General features: G+C 39.5%; 1 protein-coding gene across 24 annotated transcripts in view; it reads right to left on the minus strand.

The window, feature by feature from the left end:
- PPP6R3 (protein phosphatase 6 regulatory subunit 3) overlaps nucleotides 1–17,607 on the minus strand; it is a 155,863-nt gene that overhangs the window by 51,884 nt on the left and 86,372 nt on the right. For all 24 annotated transcript variants that reach the window (XM_007960181.3, XM_037998923.2, XM_037998921.2 and 21 more), the window contains 3 exons: nucleotides 17,231–17,296; nucleotides 14,176–14,288; nucleotides 9,465–9,578 (listed from right to left, as the gene is read on the minus strand). In XM_007960181.3, the coding sequence (XP_007958372.2) occupies nucleotides 9,465–9,578; nucleotides 14,176–14,288; nucleotides 17,231–17,296 (293 nt within the window). The remainder of the gene's footprint in view (nucleotides 1–9,464; nucleotides 9,579–14,175; nucleotides 14,289–17,230; nucleotides 17,297–17,607) is intronic.

Here is a 17,607-nt window from a genome sequence, read left to right on the forward strand (position 1 = left end):
ATTACATGTGATTTCTTCCCATTCTAAACGTTGTAAGTCCTCATAACTTTTATAGAAAAACAAGTCTCTAACTGACCAGGAAATTTAGAGCAAAAGGAATCCAATCTCTGGATTATAGGGCACCCCACATTGCCTGCCAGTTTGGTTTGTTATTAATGAACAGGCCTATACTTGTTCCATACAGTTTTTCTTAAATAATCAACATTATTTCCTATTTAAAAGGTTTAAATTATTCTACACAAAGCTCATCTATGCTCACTATAACCTACTTCTTACAGGAAAACAATTATAGGTGGAATGAGAGTTGGGTAAATACTCAAGGATAAGAATGCCGGGTGACATTAAAAATGTTTAACTTTCTAAGAACTGACAAATATTTCTACGAAGTGGCTGTATTCCCACTTTGCATTCCCAACAGTAATGTGTGTGACTTCCAGCTGCCCTGCATACTGCACTGAGTACTGTCTATTCTGTCTGTCTGCTTTAGCTAAGTAGTGGGCTGAATGACGCTCTCCTACCCAAAACATATGTTCACATCCTAATACGCACGGCCTGCAAATATCACCTCGTTTGGAAAAAAGATCTTTGAAGATGAAATTAATTAAAGATCTTGAGATGAAAGAATAGCCTAGATTATCCAGGTGGGCCTTAAATGCCATCATAACTACCTTGGAAGAGAGAAGAGGCAAGACAGACACAGAGGGGAAAGCAATGTAAAGAGGATGCAGAGAGATCACAAGCCATGGAATGCCAAGAACTACTAGAAGCTAGAAGAGGAATGCCTAAACATCACTGAAAGGAATTCAGCACCATCAACACCTTGATCTTAGACTTCTAGGACTCAGAACTGTGAGAGGATAGATTTCTGTTTTGTTGTTGTTTCCTGGGCTCAAGTGATCCTCCTTCCTCAGCCTCCTAAGTAGGTGTACAGGCACATGCCACCATGCCTGGCTTTTTGTTTTGTTTTGTTTTGGTAGAGATGGGGCCTTCTCAAGTGATCCTCCCGCCTCAGCCTCCCAAAGTGCTCGGCATGAGCCACCACATCCAGCCTCGGTATTCTTCATATACCTGGATGTAAGTCTCTTCTCACACATTATCAATATTTTCTGGCAGTCTGTGGCCTGTCTTTTAATTTTCTTAACAGAGTCTCAGAGCACAATTTTAAAATTTTAGTGTAGTCTTGAGTTGTCAATTTCTGTTTTATGAATTGGGATTTGGCAATATATCTGAACAATCTCTACATAACTCTGAGATAAAGATTTTCTTCTATTTTCTTCTAGAACTATGAGTGTTATGTCTAGTTCCATCATCCATTTTGAGTTAATTTTTGCATAATCTGCAAAATACATATCAAAGTTCAACTTTTTGCATAAAATACCTAACCGTTCAGGACCATTTATTGAAAACACTGTCCTTTCTCCACTAAAATGCCCCCATGCCTCTGTCCAAAACTTCCTGATCACAGGGGTGGGTCTACCTCTGGACTCTGCTCCGTCCCCGTGATCTGTACATCTATTCTTTCACTACACCGTCCTGATTACTGTCACTTTGTATTCAGTCTCAAAACCAGAATGTGAGTCCTCTAATTTTGTTTTCTCTTGCAAAATTGTTTTGGCTACTGTACTTACTTTGATTCTCGTGCAAGTTTTAGAATTCACTTGTTGATTTCTAAAAAATCCTGCTTATAATTTGTTTGGAATCACATTGAATCTACAGGTCCCTTTGGGGAGAAGTGATATCTTAACAATATTGAGTGTTCTAATCCATGAACAGAGTATTTCTCTCCATTTATGTAGGTCATCTTTGATTTCATCAATATTCTATAGTTTTGGGGCATTAAACCTTGTACACATTTTGTTAGGTTTGTATCTTAGTATTTCCTTTTCTCTATGCTATAAAAAATAATACTTTGAAAAAATTTCAAATTCCAATTGTTCATTCTTAGTACATAGAAATGCAATTAATTTTTGAGTGTTGACTTCATACTTGCAATCTTGCTAAATGTATTTGTTAGTTCTAGGAGTATGGTTTTTTTTTTCTTTAACGTTCTTTAGGATATTCTACAAAGACAATCCTGACATCTGTGAACAGAAGCAGTCTGACACCGCCCCTTCCACTCTGAATGTCTTTTCTTTCTTTCCTGCCTTACTATTCTTGCCTGGACCACCAGCATGGCTTGAATAAGAGTGGTGATGGTGAATATGCTTGTTATGTTCCCCAGTTTCAGAGAAAATCACTTCAGTCTTTAACTATTAATAACTATGTTAGTTATGGGATTTTTAAAAGAGGGCTTGGCCAGGCACTGTGACTCAAGGCTGTAATTCTAACATTTTAGGAGGCCAAGATGGGAGAACCACCTAGGGCCAGGAGTTCAACACTAGCCTGGGCAATATAGACTGCATCGCCACAAAACATTAAAAAAATTTGGCTGGACATGATAGCTTGTGCCTATAGTCCTAGCTACTTCAAGAGGCTAAAGTGGGAGGATCACTTAGGCCCAGGAGATCAAGTCAGTAGTAAGCTACGATTGTGCCACTGCACTCCAGTCTGAATGGCAGATCTTATCTCAAAAAATATAAATAAAATGAAAGAGGGCTTTATCAGTTTTCATTCAAGTTCCCTTCTATTACTAATTTGCTGAGATGTTTTATCATAAAGGAATTTAACAAAATGATATGGTTTTTCTTCATTGATCTGATGTGATCAGATCTGTTGTCTGTTGATGTGAAGATTTTTGAAGGATGAATGAGCCTTGCATTCCGAAGACAAACCACACTTTGTCATGATATGTATTATCCTTACAATATACTGTTAGACTTGATTCACTCGTATTTTCTTGAGGAATTTTACATTTCAGCTCTTGTGGCATCTTGCTACTTGCAGTCGGCCCTCTGCATTCACAGGCACTACATCCACTGACTCAATCAACTGTAAATGAAAAATATTCAAAGAGAGCTGCGCAAGGTGGTTCACCTAGTCCCAGCGACTTAAGAGGCTGAGGCGGGAGGATCACTAGAGGCCAGAAGTTCAAGGCCAGTCTGGGCAACATAGTGAGACTGCATCTCTAAAAAAAGGTGGAGAAAAATGCCAAACAAAAAATAATACTATTTAAAATAATAAAAGAGCATAACATATATCATTTACATTGTATTACGCATAAGTAATCCAGAGATGATTTAAAGTACACAGGAGGATATGTGTAGGTTATATGCAAATACTATGCCATTTATGAGACTTGAGCAACCGCAGATTTTGGTGTGCATGGGAGTACTAGAACCAATCCTTAGCAGATACAGAGGAACAAATCTAGTTTTTGTTCCCATGATTTTGTGTAGTTTAGTCTAGTTTCAAGGTGATGCTGGCTACATAAAATGAGTTGGAAAGAGTTCCCTCTTCTATATTCTGACAGAGTTCTTCCATCTTTGGTAGACTTCACCAATGGAGCCCATCTAGGCCAGGAGTTTTCTTCGTTGAAGGTTTTAAATGTAAGTTCAATTTCTTCAACTGATATGGGGCTGCTCAGGCTACCTGCCTCTTCTTCAGTGATCTTTGGCAATTATTTCCATCGCATATAAACTGCTGAATCTGTTTAATGCATTGTTTGTAGTATTCTCTTATTATTCATCTAAAGTCCACAGGAAACAGTGTTAAAGTTCAAAGGACACAGTCATTCCTATTATTTGTAATTTGTCTCTTTTCTATTCTTTTCCTAATCTGGATGGAAGTTTATCAATTTTATTGATCTTTTCAAAGAACCAGCTTTCGGTTTCACTGATTTTCTGTATTATTTTTCTCACCAGTCTACTGACTTCTGCTCTGAATTTTATTATTTCTTTCCTTCTGCTTGCCTTGGATTTGCCCTGCCTTTACCTTTAATTTGTAAGGCAGGAGCTTAGATCATTGATACACACTCTTTCTTCTTTTCTAACATAACCACTTAATGTTATAAATTTCCTTCTACTGCTTTAACTGCATTCCACAAATTCTGACAAGTCCTATTTCCATTATCAATTAGCTCAAAATATTTTCTCTCATTTTCCTTGTCATTTCCTCTATGACACTTGGATTATTTAGCAGTGTGTTAATTTTCAAGTATTTGAGGCTATTTCAGAAATCTTTCTTATTGATTTCTACTTTAAACAAAGTATAAATACAAATGTTACATGATTCTTATTATTTTAAATTTATTAAATTTGTTTTATTATGAGAAACTGGTCTCATTATCAGCAAATTGTCTGTCTCCTCAAATTCCTATGTTGAAATTCTAACTCCCAATAAGATGATATTAGGAAATGGGGCCCTCAGGAGGTAATTAGGTCATGAGGGTAGAGCCCTCTAAATGGAGTAAGTATCCTTATCAGAAGAAACAGAATTTGCTTCCAATCTCTCTGCCACGTGAAGCCATATTAAGGTAGTAGCTGTCTGAAAACCAGGAGGGAAGCCTTCACCAGACACTGGATCTGCCAGTGCCTTGATGTTGGACTTCTCAGTCTCCAGAACTGTAAGAAATAAATGATGTTTAAAGTCACCTAGTCTATGGCAGTTTTTTATAGCAGCCTGAGCTAAGACACTTGGTAAGCTTCATGTACACCTGAAAAGAATGTGCATTCTCTGCTGCTAGGGGAGTGTTCTACAAGTCTCAATTAGGTCAAGCTGATTGCCAGCGTTAAGTCTTCTGCATTTTTAATGACCTTCTAAATGTTCTGTCGACTTCTACAGAATAATTTTATAAATACACAAAAAACGATGGTACAGAGTTCCCATAGAAGCCACACAGTTTCTTTCCCCTATTAACACATTAGTATTGTACATGTCACAATTAATGAACCAGTATCGATACATGAAATACATACTTTATGTAGCTATCCTTAGTTTTTAACCTAATGTCTTTTCTCTGTTCCAGATTCCCATCCACGATACCCATTATATTTAGTTTATATTTAGTTGTCAAGTCTCCTAAGCCTCTTCTTGGCTGTAACAGACTTTGTTTTTACCTACCTTCACAGTTTTGAGTAATGGTCAGGTATTTTGCAGAATGTCCCTTGACTGGAACATTCTGGAGTTTTTCTTATGGTTATGGTGTTTTGAGAGAAAGATTACATGGCTAAAGTGTGATCTTTAATACATCATATCAAGAGTATATGCTGTCAACAAAACATTGGCTATTGGCTTTTCTTCTGGGACAGGGTTTCCCTCTGTCATCCAGGCTGCATGCAGCGTAGTAACCACAGCTTACTGCAGCTTTTCCAGGATTAAGCGATCCTCTCACCTCAGTTACCCAAACTGCTGGAGTTTCAGGCGTGAACCAATGAGCTTGACTCTAGCAATTAACTGAATATCTGGCTGAGGTAGTGTTTGCCAGGTTTTTCCACTGTGAAGTTACATTTTCAATTCTCTTTTTCCCATACTGTACTCTTTAGAAGGAATTATGCACAGTCCACACTTAGGAATAGAGAGTGCTATTCTACCTCCTTGAAGATGAAGTACCTACGTAACCTATTTGGAATTCTTCTACATGGGAGATCTGTCTCCTTTTACCCATTTATATATGTATTTTATAATTTGGGCTTTAACACAAAATGAGTTTATTACACAACTTATTCTGGCTTTGACTATTGTGAACTCTATTTAGTTGGTTCCAATGTCCCAATGACAGCTGCCATCATTTGGGGGTTTTCATTTTTTTTTTTTTTTAATTTTGAGGATTTCCTTATTTTCTGGTACTGTAAGTTGTTTCAGACTTACATGTTTCTTGCCCTGGTCACAGAACCAGCCAATTCTCTGAGGAGCTCTGGTTCCTTTTATTGGAGAACAGTAATAGAAACCAAGATTCTGGGCACTTGCATTTGCTCCTGGAGGCACGTCATTATTGCTGGGACTTCTCGGCTCACAAGTATCTTTTTTGTTTAACTCTTCATACTTCAGTATGGATACTTTCTAAGGTCCTATGATGATTCTCTTCCCAACTATGTCAACTAAGCCCAAAGGCATTCTTCATTTCTGCTGTTTTTCACTTCTAGCATTTCCATAGGCTCTTACATCTCTCTGCTAATATTCTTCATCTATTCATATATTTTCCACTTTTCCCACAAGTCTTTAACATAGTCATATTTACATTTAAATTATCTGACAGTTCCAACATTTTTGAATCTAGTTCTACTGACTGCTTTTTCCCTTGACAGTTTGTTGGCGTTTTTATCTTGTTTCTTGTAATTTTTGGTTGATAGACAGACATCTTACATAAAAACTGATGTAAATAGCATTTATATAAGAATAAACATTTCTCTTTTCTAGGTCTTACGTGTGGGGATTTGAACCAATCTAGTCATCTGCAGAGCTAGGTTTGGGCTTTGTTGTTACTATGATTTCTCAAGGTGCACTAAGAACTTCAAGTCTGTCTCAAGTTACTTGGTGTTTACGGCTAAGGCCAGTTTGCCAGGTGTCTCTCACTGTCTGCTCTGCCCATCAGCTGAGGTCCTCTCTTTAAACTTGCTCCTGTGACTTACAAAAGGCTCCTCCCTGACGCCAGCCTTTCCTCCACAGCAGTGTTGTTACTGGATCACGAGAGGCCTGGTGGAGAAGGAAAGGATGCAGGAATGCTCTGCTTTGTTCAACCTCAGTCTTAGGCAGTTGAAGTGTACCCGGGTCTAGGGTTGGGGCCTTCTCAGTGATCCTGCCCTTACCCTCGTGGTACGGGATTCTCTAATGGTGTGGATCTAGAACGTATTCCCACTTCTACCAGGGGACAGAGGGCTTTTATTGCTAACCTGTTCTCAGTGGCTTAAGAGTTTTGTTCAGTAGGGGCAAGAATAGAGAAGGATCCTGGAGGTGTAGTGTGTATTTCTCCCAAGGCTGCTCCTCCATTCCTCAGGCCTAAACTACAATGAAAGCTTTCTCTGGTCTCTGCCCTGCCGTTAGTATTTCTTGTCCAGAAGGGCTTGCAAGTGTGTGTCTTGGACTGCCAGGGTCCCTTGTGTCTGGGATTGTCAGAGTTTCCTTACTCTTTGACCTTTAAGATGCTTTGGAAGTTACATGACCTATTGTTATTCTACTACATTTATTTAAAACCATACCTGAACTATAATTTTACTGAGATGAAGATACCATGTATAAGCATGTACCTCAACTGCCCCAGTATAAGAACTGCAATATGTACTAATTGACACTTTTCTCCTTATTTCTTGAATTTTGTTAAAATAATCTGGAACTCCTTCCATTTTTAAATATTTGACTTATTTCGATTATTTATTCTTAACATTTAAACTTCATAATAATACTGTCACATCCCTACCCATTTCTTGATCATAATTTACCAATATGTTCCCTTAGTTCTTCATTCTTATTTTTCTGGTTGGCTTTAATAAAGTCTATCTTCAAGTAATTTCATCTCATCAACAGTACACAGATGAAACACTGAGTGTTTGCCCTCACATACCAACAGAAATGTTTCAGCCTCAGAATCCTGCACTCTGTTGTTCAGTATTTATTTAGCTTCATAAAGGAGACATCTGGCAATCTGACTGGCTTCACAGGTAGCCCATTTTTTCTTATACAGATACTTCTAAGATTTATTCTTTATCCTCAGAATTCAGAAATCTTATCAGTATAGAGCTAAGATCTGAGTCCTATTTTATTTCTTTTATATGTGACAGAGTCTCACTCTGTTGCCCAGGCTGGAGTGCAATAGCATGATCTCGGCTCACTGCAACCTCCGCTTTCCAGGTTCAAGTGATTCTCCTGCCTCAGCCTCCCGAGTAGCTGGAATTACAGGCACACGCCACCACGCCCAGCTAATTTTTGTATTTTTAATAGAGACAGGGTTTCACCATATTGGCCAGACTGGTCTCGAACTCCTGGCCTTAAGTGATCTGCCCGCCTTAGCCTCCCAAAATGCCCGGATTACAGGTGTGAGTCACCACGCCTGGCCCTGAGTCCTATTTTAAAACTTCAATCTTGCATTGCGTGGTATTTGGTAAACCTTTTCTGGTTTTAGGACAAGTTCCTTCTGGTCAGAAATTTCCCTTTATTGTTTCTTATATTACTGTTAACTTTGTTTGCTCTTTAAGTTGTACATTTATGTTTTTCACTTCCACACGCAAAACTTTATGCTGTTTTTCCCTCATTTATTTCTCAAGTAGTATGAACCTCACAGCACCACCAAATGAGTTTTTAAACCACTTTTAAGAGATGATGTGATGGCCCTGTAGCCTGAGTAGCAAGAGAGTACTGTACCCCTGGGGTAGGAAGAGGGTACTGTACCGCTGGAGTAGGAAGAGGGTACTGTACCGCTGGAGTAGGAAGAGGGTACTGTACCGCTGGAGTAGGAAGAAGGTACTGTACCGCTGGAGTAGGAAGAGGGTACTGTACCGCTGGAGTAGGAAGAGGGTACTGTACCGCTGGAGTAGGAAGAGGGCACTGATTTTCCTAGAAAGACACAGGTAGGCAAACAACCCCCAAACTACAACATACTTGAAGCAGTGCCACCACATTGCCCTTCCATTAGTATTGACCAAAGATTAGGCAAAGCAGCAACAGAGATCAGGAATTGGGGAAGCAGGGGTTGGTTGGTAAGGTTGTCTTCACTATTTTGCTAGAAACCTAAATTACACCATCAAAAGTAAATACAGAAACCTTGAATGGCTGAAGTTTCATATGCTAAGGATGGACTCTGTCCCTTGTTTAATGAATGAATACTGGGGTAAAAAATACAAATTCCAATCTCTATATCACACAATCCTGGAAAACTTACGATTCTCATGCTCTAAGAGCAGTTAGAAAACTCTGATAATAAGTAAATCTGCACTGGACATAAACTATAAAGAATAACACGACACACATTAAATGGCTGGTCTAGGGGCGGAAGGCCACACATGGGAAAAGCAGGCTTTATTTCTGATTATAAAACACGTAGCAGAAATTCGTCCTTAAAGGCTCAAGCCACTTGCCCATGCATTTTAAGACAGCCTCAACTGCAGTGCCATCAAATGTGAAACCCAGGAAAACACCACCTGAAGGTCTAAGTATCTGTAAAAAGGAATGAAAGGAATCACAAGATAGAAAGACTTTCTCAATGACCAGGAGAGCTACCCACTGACCAGGAACACCTATTTTCAATTATCATGAGCAAGAAATAAGCTTCTCTGTTTCTGAGCCATCATACATTTTTGATTATAGCATTTATTATAATAGCATTTTCCTAACTACTACTACAAAAAAAAAAAAAAAAATGACTAGTCTAAATGCTGCCAATAAATAGTGTCACCAAACCACAGTTTTCAACTGCATCCCTATATGTGGTATTCATATAAAACTTGGCTATGGTTCATATAGTAGGAGGAGAATCAGCAACTGCAATTCAAAGGTACTCTATGACAGCTTATCCACCAAGAATTTAACTCTTAACTTTAAAAAAATCTGAAAGCAAAACAATATGGTTCATTTTGTAAGACATAAGAAAAGCTTACGTTGGTCGCCGTGTCTCAAGTAAAGTCAGCAATATCTGGATTGCACTGACTATGGCTGATTCATTTTTCTCCTTGTGGAAAATATTTGATAGAAGCTGCTCTATAATTTCTTGCCTAGGGAAACAAATCAATAATCACTAACTGCAGTATCACTTATCACCAACAACTTCAGAAAAAAAAACGACGGCACAAGACAAGCGTCACTGAAGAGTTCAATCACACTTGGGCATATTTGTTTTACTATTTTATTTCTATATACTTATTAAAGTAGGCAATTGATCCTATTTATAATTTACACACATGCACGCGCACACAAACACACTCACTCACCCTCCTATCTCTTTCCCTCAGCAAAATAACCTGGGCCATGCTTGTCTTTGCCAATTTTGTTGAGAGCCAACAGAATTTCAAGACAAAGTCACCTCCTACTCAAACCAAGACTCTGATGATGATGATGATGATGATGATGACTGGGGCTGGGGGTGGCAAGAAGACATAGAAACTTTCACCCTCACTAAAGAAGGGAAAACATTCAGAGAGGCTATTAGAACCCATGAATGTTCATGAACGTTTTCCCACAAAGGCATAAATGTGTAATTAGCAAAGATCTGAAACAGAAAAAAGAAAACATCAGTTGCTGCATTTTACTCTACAAATAAAATTTGAAAAAGCAAAATAAAATGGCAGCAACGAAATAAATATGACTAAATTAAGTGTCCAAAAAGCATTATCTGCAGGCTCTTTCCATTACACTTCTCTCATATACATCATAAGATCACAATTAACATAAACCAGTTCATTGAATTTATATTCTCAAGGAAAACCTTAGTCTCTTAGCCTCTCAGTAATTTTCAAAATTCACGTGAATTAAGAAATGGAGGCGAGGTGCAGTGGCGCACGCCTGTAATCCCAGCACTTTGGGATCCCGAGGCAGGCAGATCACAAGGTCAGGAGTTCAAGACCACCCTGACCAACATGGTGAAACCCTTTTTCTACTAAAAATACAAAAATCAGCCGGGCATGGTGGTGCACGCCTGTCATCCCAGCTACTCAGGAGGCTGAGGCAGGAGAATCGCTTGAACCCAGGAGGCAGAGTTTGCGGTGAGTCGAGATCACACCACTGCACTCTAGCTTGGATGACAAAGCGAGACTCCATTGCAAAAAAAGAAAAAGAAATGGAGTCTCGAATCTCCCTTACAGTGTGACAGGCAGCTGGGTTGTCCTTGGTTGCTCACCTGACACCTCATCCCAAGGTATAGTTGTGTTCAGTGTACTGTACACCAGTTCCTTGACCGCCTCTTGCCAACATAGGGCAGCAAGTAGGAGAGAATCTCTATTTTGGGGAAACAAAACTAGTTATCTAACCTAACTTGAGAGGGTCCCCTTGCAGGAGGAGGTTTTTCAAGTACTCCCAAACCAGCATTAAATTGCTTGTGAGACCTCTCACCAAAACAGTACTATAAAAGTCACATCACACACAGCAGCCTATACACTAACTGTTCGGTATGGAACCGAGCTCTGGAAAACAAACTTTAACAATAAATATGTTTTTCTTCAACAGCAGCCTCACCACATGTGGAGGGGTACTGACAGCATGCGATTGTGGAAGTCCACACTCTCTTCATTCAGTCATAGCACTCCTACTCATCAGCAGGCACTGTCACTTTTGTCAACACAGATGCCTGAAGGGAATAGCTAAGAGAGGCCCTAGCCATTTCACTGTTGTATCAAATTGGAAGTCTATCGTATCCATGAAAGAATTCTACTAATGGACAAGAAAAACATAATAACCAGCGAAAACTTGACAGTCAAAATACAATACCACAATAGCTGCGCCACATTCTGAGTTTTACCTGAACACACAAATATCAGCAAACCCAGAAGAAATAGTAAACCGAAGGACTGAAGCTTATCAAACAAAATAAAAGGAACGCCTTCACATTCTTTCAATAAAAAGGTATTTAATTACATGTGAGAAAATATATTCACTTTCACGTTTTTAAAAAAAGCAGTTTCTGGATAGACATCACTAAAACTTATGATATGAGCTGTTTCCTGCATGAAGCCATCCAGGTTCTTTATCCATGCCTTTGGGACAATGGCTCATTTTTTTTTTTTTAAATGTGAATGGCCACAGGAAAAATTCACTTATAAAAAACCAATTGGCTCAAATGAATGGGATCAAACCCAACTTGTTCTAAGGTCATTAGTATCAAGAATTCAGACAGAGTCTGGGCCGGGAGTGGTGGCTCAAGCCTGTAATCCCAGCACTTTGGGAGGCCGAGTCGGGCGGATCACGAGGTCAGGAGATCGAGACCATCCTGGCTAACCCGGTGAAACCCCATCTCTACTAAAAAAATACAAAAAACTAGCCGGGCGAGGTGGCGGGCGCCTGTAGTCTCAGCTACTCGGGAGGCTGAGGCAGAAGAATGGCGTAAACCCGGGAGGCGGAGCTTGCAGTGAGCTGAGATCCGGCCACTGCACTCCAGCCTGGGCGACAGAGCAAGACTCCGTCTCAAAAAAAAAAAAAAAAAGAATTCAGACAGTCTATTCTAACAAAACTGTTTTTTAAAAATTTTTGAACTTCAAAAATTTCCAGAGTCACTAAATAAAATGCATTCAATTTAGGCCCAGATTGCTTCCCAAGCCAAACATTGTTTATTTAACACTTCAGTCTGTTTTCTGAGATTTCTTGGTACCACTACCACTCTTTAGTATCTTCTTTAATCTTACCTCATTTCAAATTTTTCCAGATGTGCTAATCTGCACTTAACATTTACACATGTGACATTCCTATATACAGTGGAGTTCACACTGTGGGTTACTTGGCATCATAATACAGAGCTCAGCAAGCTATGTGTACATTATGTATTGCCAGTACAGTGATTTAATAATGTAATATCATTGTTAAATAATGATAATTTATCAAATAGATATTACATATTATCACATAATAGATTAAATATACACAGATGCTATTATGATTAATAAGTTTACTAAAATAGAAATCTTTTCTCAGTGTGTATTGTCTGAATCAACAGACACTAAAAGATGTGCAGTGTGTCAAATATTAGAAGCGGTGGGTTCTCATTCTCAAACAGACTGTGGGAAGCACTATGACAGATTTTCTTGCCACCATTAAATGCAATGGAGGTTTTATTTGGCAACAGGGCCACTGATTCATCAGGTCCATGTATTTGAATACAGTTACTCCAACTAATTTAATGATATAAACTCTAGGTATTTACCTATCTTCATCCCAGAAATTAGTTACCTGATCTAGGACTAAAACACAGCTTGAAATATAAAAGCTAGTGTGCACATGGGCTCTGGTGGCTAGGTTACATATTGGGTCCAAATAAAGTTGCGTGGATGGAGGGCTTGGAGCGGCACTGAAGAACTTAGCAATCACTACTAAGCAGTCTGATATTCGGGCAGAACCTGCACTGTCTACTATGGGAGTCATTCACTACATGTGGCTATCAAGCACCCAAAATTTAACTCGTCTGACCAGCAAGTTCTAAGTGTAAAATACACACTGGATTTCCAAGACTTTGGACAAAAACATTTTAAATTACATGTGGCTTTGATTCTATTTCTACTGGGCAGCACTGCAGTGAGCCATATGACACTGCTGACATTCAACATTTCTAACCCACTGAAATGGCAGTTTTACAAGGTTCAACCTAATTAATACCACAATTAGTGTTTGAATGTGGGATGTCTTAAAAGTTTTAAAGGACTATATATGCCACAGTGCAAGAATTACTAAAATAGGACAGGTAAGATACCATTTTACTCGGAAGCCGGCAATCTTTTGTAGTTTTGCTACTTCAGAGAACTCAACTCCGTCGTACTCTACATGCTAGGAAAACACAACTCCACTTCGCAAAGACAGAGTTGAAAACACGTTAACTTCTCTGTAATGTATTCCTTGCCTGTCTTACATGTGTCAAGGAAATAATACAACATTTTATTTTAATAAAAGGGCATTACAGGTAGTTAAGCCAAAGATGCAAAAGTCTCAATATATAGCAGGAATAAAAAGGATTGACAAAAGCATTAAAAACAATAATAGAAGTAAACCGAAGCAAGATTGCCATTAGTACTTAACAATGCTAGCTGTATGCATACTTTCCAATTATTCTTCCATAGTGAGGAATGGCCTGATTATTAAAATAACTTTCAGCTGTCTGAATGCAGGTCAAATACATGCGAAGTCGACAGTAAACATTCTTTCTGAAAACATGTGAATCTAGAAAAAATAGCATCCCATCCCCAAGTTGTCTTCTACCTAAACATGAAATAACTGTCCCTAATCAGCTGCAAAGATACAATAAAGCCTTAAAGATCATCTGATAAAAGCCGCTGATATTCGTACTTACACAAGACTATTCTTCATCAAAAGACCCTTGGAAGTTGTGATGACAGTTATTTCTAAATGACTACCACATCTTAGGATGGCTCTACAGAATTCCATTTTACAAATAATTGGAAAACTCAAAGTCTAGATATAAATGTCATTTATCTTCTTATCCTGCCAAACTTCTACTGAGATAAAAGAGGCAGAATTCCCTACCTTCTCATCCACCCAAGGTTATTTTCAAGGGACATGATTCCCACATAAGGAACACTTACCAATCACTCACAATGGTAACACATGGAACAGCATCAATATGAAAGAAGAACAAGAACAGAGTTTTACACATACTTTTCTAGAGTGGCAAGCAGGGGGTCGGGCTCTGTACTGTTCTGAATTTGTAACATCTGGTCTCTGCTCAGGCGAACAATTTCACAAAGTGATTGTGATGCATTTGAATGTCGCTAAAGGAAAAAAGTACAATTTTAACCATAAAACATGTTAGAAGTAAATTTATCATTTAAAAATGAAAGGGAAAGTTATTTAAGAAATAACACAAATTAACACTGGCCATAAGCTTCAGTGAGCAAAAGGTCAAGGCCAAGAGAGATCACATCACGAGTAATGTATTTTGTCAGGCATTCAAATGAGCTTTATAATAGTGCACAGTACATTATTACTATGTGCAGGGAGATGTCATCAAGGTTCTGATGAGTAAAAATTTCTAAAATAGTTGGGAAAAAATACACAGATTGAGCATCCCAAATCCAAAATGCTCCAAAATTTGAAAACTGACAAAGGAAATACTCATTGGAACATTTCAGATTTCTAGGTCCAGGATGTCCAACCAGTATAATGCAAATAAAGGTATTCCAAAATCTGAAAAAAAACTGAAATCCAAAATATCTCCGGTTCCAAGCATTTCAGATAAGGGATACTCAATGTGTATCCCCAAAATACACTCTTATCAGCACAGAAGGATGCACATACTTTTTTTGGATTAAAAAAAAAGTAAAAGTACGTCTGGGCACGATGGCTCACGCCCGTAATCCCAGCACTTTGGGAGGCTGAGGTAGGCGGATCACCTGAGGTCAGGAGTTCAAGACCAGCCTGACCAACATGGAGAAAACCCGTCTCTACTAAAAATACAAAATTAGCTGGGCGTGGTGGCGCATACCTGTAATCCCAGCTACTCGGGAGGTTGAGGCAGGAGATTAAATCACTTGAACCCGGGAGGCGGAGATGGCGGTGAGCCGAGATGCCGCCATTGCACTCCAGCCTGGGCAACAAGAGTGAAACTCCGTCTCAAAAAAAAAAGTAAAAGCAAATACAGCTTTCTGTAGAATACCAAAGGGTAAGAAATATTAAGCCTTCTCTCAGTGTATTGACCTTACAGAAAAGCTCTAAAATCTCAGCACCCAAACACATTTTATTCTCTGGAATAAGAAACTGAGCATAACTCAAAGACTGAGCAATGTGCTCCCAATACGGGCAGAACACTCATATTCTAGAAGAGAGGAGAGCACAGATTAGGATATCCAAACCCACTGACTGGAATCAGGAGCCTAGCATTTCCTTGGTAAGTATCAACTGGCCAGTATAATTTTAACATGGAATTCATCACTTAATACAAAACAGAAGTATTAACAGGACTGTCCAAAAGCCAAAATTAACTTTCTTGTAAGTCATGTAGAGAAGGTGCTGATGTCCACAATGCGGTGTCCTTCTCAAAAAATTTGTTGCAGAATTGGACTTCTCCATTATTGATTTCTCCTGGGCCCTTCGGACAGGCCCTACTGAGCAATCTTCTTCTTAGCCCATTAAGCAATCAAGTTCCTCTCTCAAGAACATGAACCTAGTAAGGAGTAAGAAACTCCTCCCTCCCAACAGGGCAGGCCACACTCCTGTCATGGCTCTCCACGGCATGCACAGGCCACATGTCATCACAGGGAAACCCGCTCCTAGAACCACACTCCCCTGCCCACAGGAGGAGGGCTTCTCACCCCAGCTAGGTTGAGAGCACCTTCTAAGCAGGGGCTCCCATATTCCCAATCCATGTCTACACTGGATGTGTCCACAAATGTCAACTCTGCTAACAGTAACAACTACTGCAAGGGAGCATACCTTGCATTCTCCCAAAGAGGGATAATGGGGAAGTGACAGCCCCTTTAATAAAGTCCAGGTATCAAAAGTTTCTGAATGGATCAGAGTGAAAGGGTTTCGATCTACTATCACACAAAATGTGTCTTTGTGAGAGAGGAGCCTCCACTGTGTGCCTCTTCCTCCAATGTTCCTCTGCGGTACTCGCTCCCCCATCTAACCTGCAACCTAGAGGCACACAAGGAGGCTCTCCCAGCTTCAGGACAAACCTTGAATTGTCCTTAAACCAACTCCTTTGTAGATATTAGGTTGAATCATAGAGAACTGTCATGTCTGTAGGTAAAAATGGATTATTACTGTCAATTTTATATGGCTTGGCCTGATACTTCAGGTGGTAACCTTACAGATCTCTTCTAGAGACACATGCACCCACTGGTCCCAACGGGCATTCCCTCAGCACAGAGTTCAATCTGCAAACTCCAAATCTAGTTTCAATCCTATAGCCAAGTCAACCTACAGTACCTAGGACAAAAGCCAAACCTGTCAAACTTAACAGCCAGGGCCAGGACGTATAACAACAAAGTTACTGTAGGGGTTCAATGGTGACCAACATCCCACTTCACTGCTTGCAAAGCTGTAACCAGACTGGATAAAACAAATGCAAATGTGGTCACATCAACTGCTACAGATGGGTATAAAAATAAAAAGGAGGCCAGGCGCAGTGGCTCATGGCTGTAATCCCAGCACTTTGGGAGGCCAAGGCTGGTGGATCACAAGGTCAGGAGTTCAAGACCAGCCTGCACAAGATGATGAAACCCCGGTCTCTACTAAAAATACAAAAATTAGCCGGGCGTGGTGACAGGCACTTGTAATCCCAGCTACTCGGGAAGCTGAGGCAGAGAACTGCTTGAACCTGGGAGGTGGAGGTTGCAGTGAGCCGAGATCGCGCCACCGCATTCCAGCCTGGGTGACAGAGTGAGACTCCATCTCAAAGGGGGAAAAAAAAAAGTAAAAAGGAGCATGAACAAAGGAGGTTTGTAACAAAAGCCAGCTGGTTCGGCATGAAATCCCGGTTCTAGAAAGGAGATGGTGCTGTAACAAGGGCCTGCTGTTGTACATTTCTGGAAATTTTCTGGGTATTGGCAAAATGTAATACAGTTTAGAAAAGTATCAACTTTAAGAACAATAGATTGCTACTTTCCCTCTACGCTCTGATCATGTTCACATTTAATGTAAGTATGCTCTGTGCTCAATAAACAGTTCTTTTTTTTTCTAATCAAGTTTACAGTCACACAAGTGAACTTACATCTTCTTCTTGCGATGGATGAACTATTTCCACAAGCCTCTGGATAATTTTCTCCTCATTTAACCACTGTAAAACACATTGTAGAAGTAATCATAGCAATGAGTGGCTCTTGTTCAAGCCCCAATGTAGATTAACATACTTGGAAATATCCATCACATTTTAAGTAGAATGTTACAGGTTTCTCTGGACTTTGAACACTACAGAAAATTAAAAGTCCCCCAAGGAAAATGCCAGTGAATATATTGTTTTAACAATGGCCAACAGTACCAAAAACTCCCCAAATTACAATACCCACACACTAAAATTCTATACATCAGCTTCTTAGCCATAAGGTCACTCCCAAACATTTAGGACTAAAAGGGTTTGTAGGTTGGTTC

Source organism: Chlorocebus sabaeus, chromosome 1 (assembly GCF_047675955.1).
Source record: "Chlorocebus sabaeus isolate Y175 chromosome 1, mChlSab1.0.hap1, whole genome shotgun sequence".
In the NCBI taxonomy this organism is placed as follows: Eukaryota; Metazoa; Chordata; class Mammalia; order Primates; family Cercopithecidae; genus Chlorocebus; species Chlorocebus sabaeus.